Consider the following 1,862-nt stretch of genomic DNA (forward strand, 5'->3'; position numbering starts at 1 on the left):
AGCAGAAAAGATCCTCTGAAACATGTGATCTCCTGAATCAAGAAAAAGCATTCCTGAAATCAGAGCTTTCTGGAAGTAAGCAAGAGAATGAAAGGTTGCAGAAATCCCTGGAAGAGCTTCAGAGGGAAATAAATCATTTACGGTGAGAAGCAGATTTATTTATTTACTTGATTTATCATCAGGTAAAGCTCTGAAAGAGCTTTGTAGTAATTGGATCCATAAAGCACTTGGAAACACAGTGAGGAAAACTAGGGTCTCTCACTATTAAGGGTTATGTTTTCTTTACTAAATTCTGTCATCTTGGGTATGTTCCTTTCCCACTCCCTTCTACATGTATGCCAATATTTTGCTTTCCTCTCACAAGACAGCAGCTTTGCTCTGCCAGGATAAATAACCTATCTCTTAATTGTTACTAAATGGAGCAATTCTAGCTTGGCTTGCAGGGAGGTAAATGTTTTCAGATGCTAGCTAGCTGTGACTTGAAAACTGACCCTCTTTAGAAAGAATAGAGACCACTTTAAAGAAACAAACCAATAGAACTCAGAGAAACCAACCCAAAATGTCTTGCTTGTGATGCTTGTGAAGGATGTTCTGTTCTGAACGTAGAAATGTCGTTTTGAACTTTGCAGTGTTGAATTGGAAAAAAAAGAAAAGGATTTGGCAGCTGCACTTGAAGACTTGCAGGCTGAGCAGCTGAAGGGCTCTGAGCTGCGAGGTTGGTTTGAGGAACAGCAGCGTCAGCAGAGGAAAGCAGAGGATGAAAAGACAAAGGCCGTGGAGGTAACGCCCAGCTCCCCTGGGGCATGACGTTAACTAGCAAGTTATTTGTGCAGTCTTCTTCACCTCCTCTGTTCTTTGTTTAGTAACTGTTAAAATCCCCAAACCTTTTCTGAATGTGCACAGCGTCTTTTTTCACCCAGTTAATTCTCTCAGTTACTTTCATTAATTGCACGTGGAGAAATAAACCAAGGTTGAATGCTGTGTTGGGGTTTTTTTCCCACATATTTTTAATGTTTTTTTCCTTTCCCGTTTTCTCCTGTTGTGTACTGCCTGTTGCTGAGTAGGGACAGCCAGATCCTGCAGCTGTATCACTGCACCCTTAATTCCACAGCAAACTTACCATGAGGGTGTGAGATGTATGATGTCTGAGATTATAAAGAAAACCACCCAATGATAAATAGGTTTGGCAGAGAGTAAGTGGAGCCTTTTCAATAGATTATGTATTTTTGGAGGTTGACCAAAGTCGTCCTGTTCCCTTCTAAATTGAACAGAAAACAAGTGAACAGCTTTCTCTCCAAGACTGTAATAGCAATGACTCAGTGCTTGTAAAAGGCCTACAGTAAATGAAAATGGAGGAAGATTTAACATAAACCATTTCTTAAACCCCAAAACTAAATTCTCTCAAAGAGCTCCAAACAATCCTTAAATTCCCTAAGTGAGGAAACACAATTCTGACTATTTCCATGTAGTCTGGCTTCTCCTGTCACCTTCCTGGTAGTTGTTTGAGAGTGATTTTTATTGGGATGTTTGTTACTGCTGCATGGTTAGGAACATGGTTACTACCATCTTCCTCCTTTTCAGAAACCTGCTCATGCAGGGAGGGCAGAGTAACCAAGGCCAGGAGAAAAGTGCCTAGCCCTGGGGGTTCCTGTTGGACAGATTAGTCTGGCATTCACAAATCTTTTTTGAAGCCCCATTATGGAAATCTTCTGCCTTTTAGCATCTGACCTAGCTTTCTAGGAGATAACAAATGGTGCTGGCTGTGTGCAGGGCAGGGTGGACCTCCCTATTAGGACAGCAGTGCAAGCTCTGGCTGTCTGCAGCGCCCTACACTGCCCCTTCAGTCCCTGCCTTTCCTGCTG

The 1,862-nt window shown here is 42.1% G+C and overlaps 1 protein-coding gene across 1 annotated transcript in view; it reads left to right on the forward strand.

Annotated features, from left to right (window-relative positions):
- Positions 1 to 1,862, forward strand: part of PCNT (pericentrin) — a 70,829-nt gene that overhangs the window by 58,502 nt on the left and 10,465 nt on the right. Inside the window, 2 exon segments of the mRNA XM_031063397.1 lie at positions 6 to 142; positions 630 to 780. Of these exon segments, the coding sequence (XP_030919257.1) occupies positions 6 to 142; positions 630 to 780 (288 nt within the window).

This window comes from Geospiza fortis, unplaced genomic scaffold (assembly GCF_000277835.1).
Source record: "Geospiza fortis unplaced genomic scaffold, GeoFor_1.0 scaffold390, whole genome shotgun sequence".
NCBI classification, from domain to species: Eukaryota; Metazoa; Chordata; class Aves; order Passeriformes; family Thraupidae; genus Geospiza; species Geospiza fortis.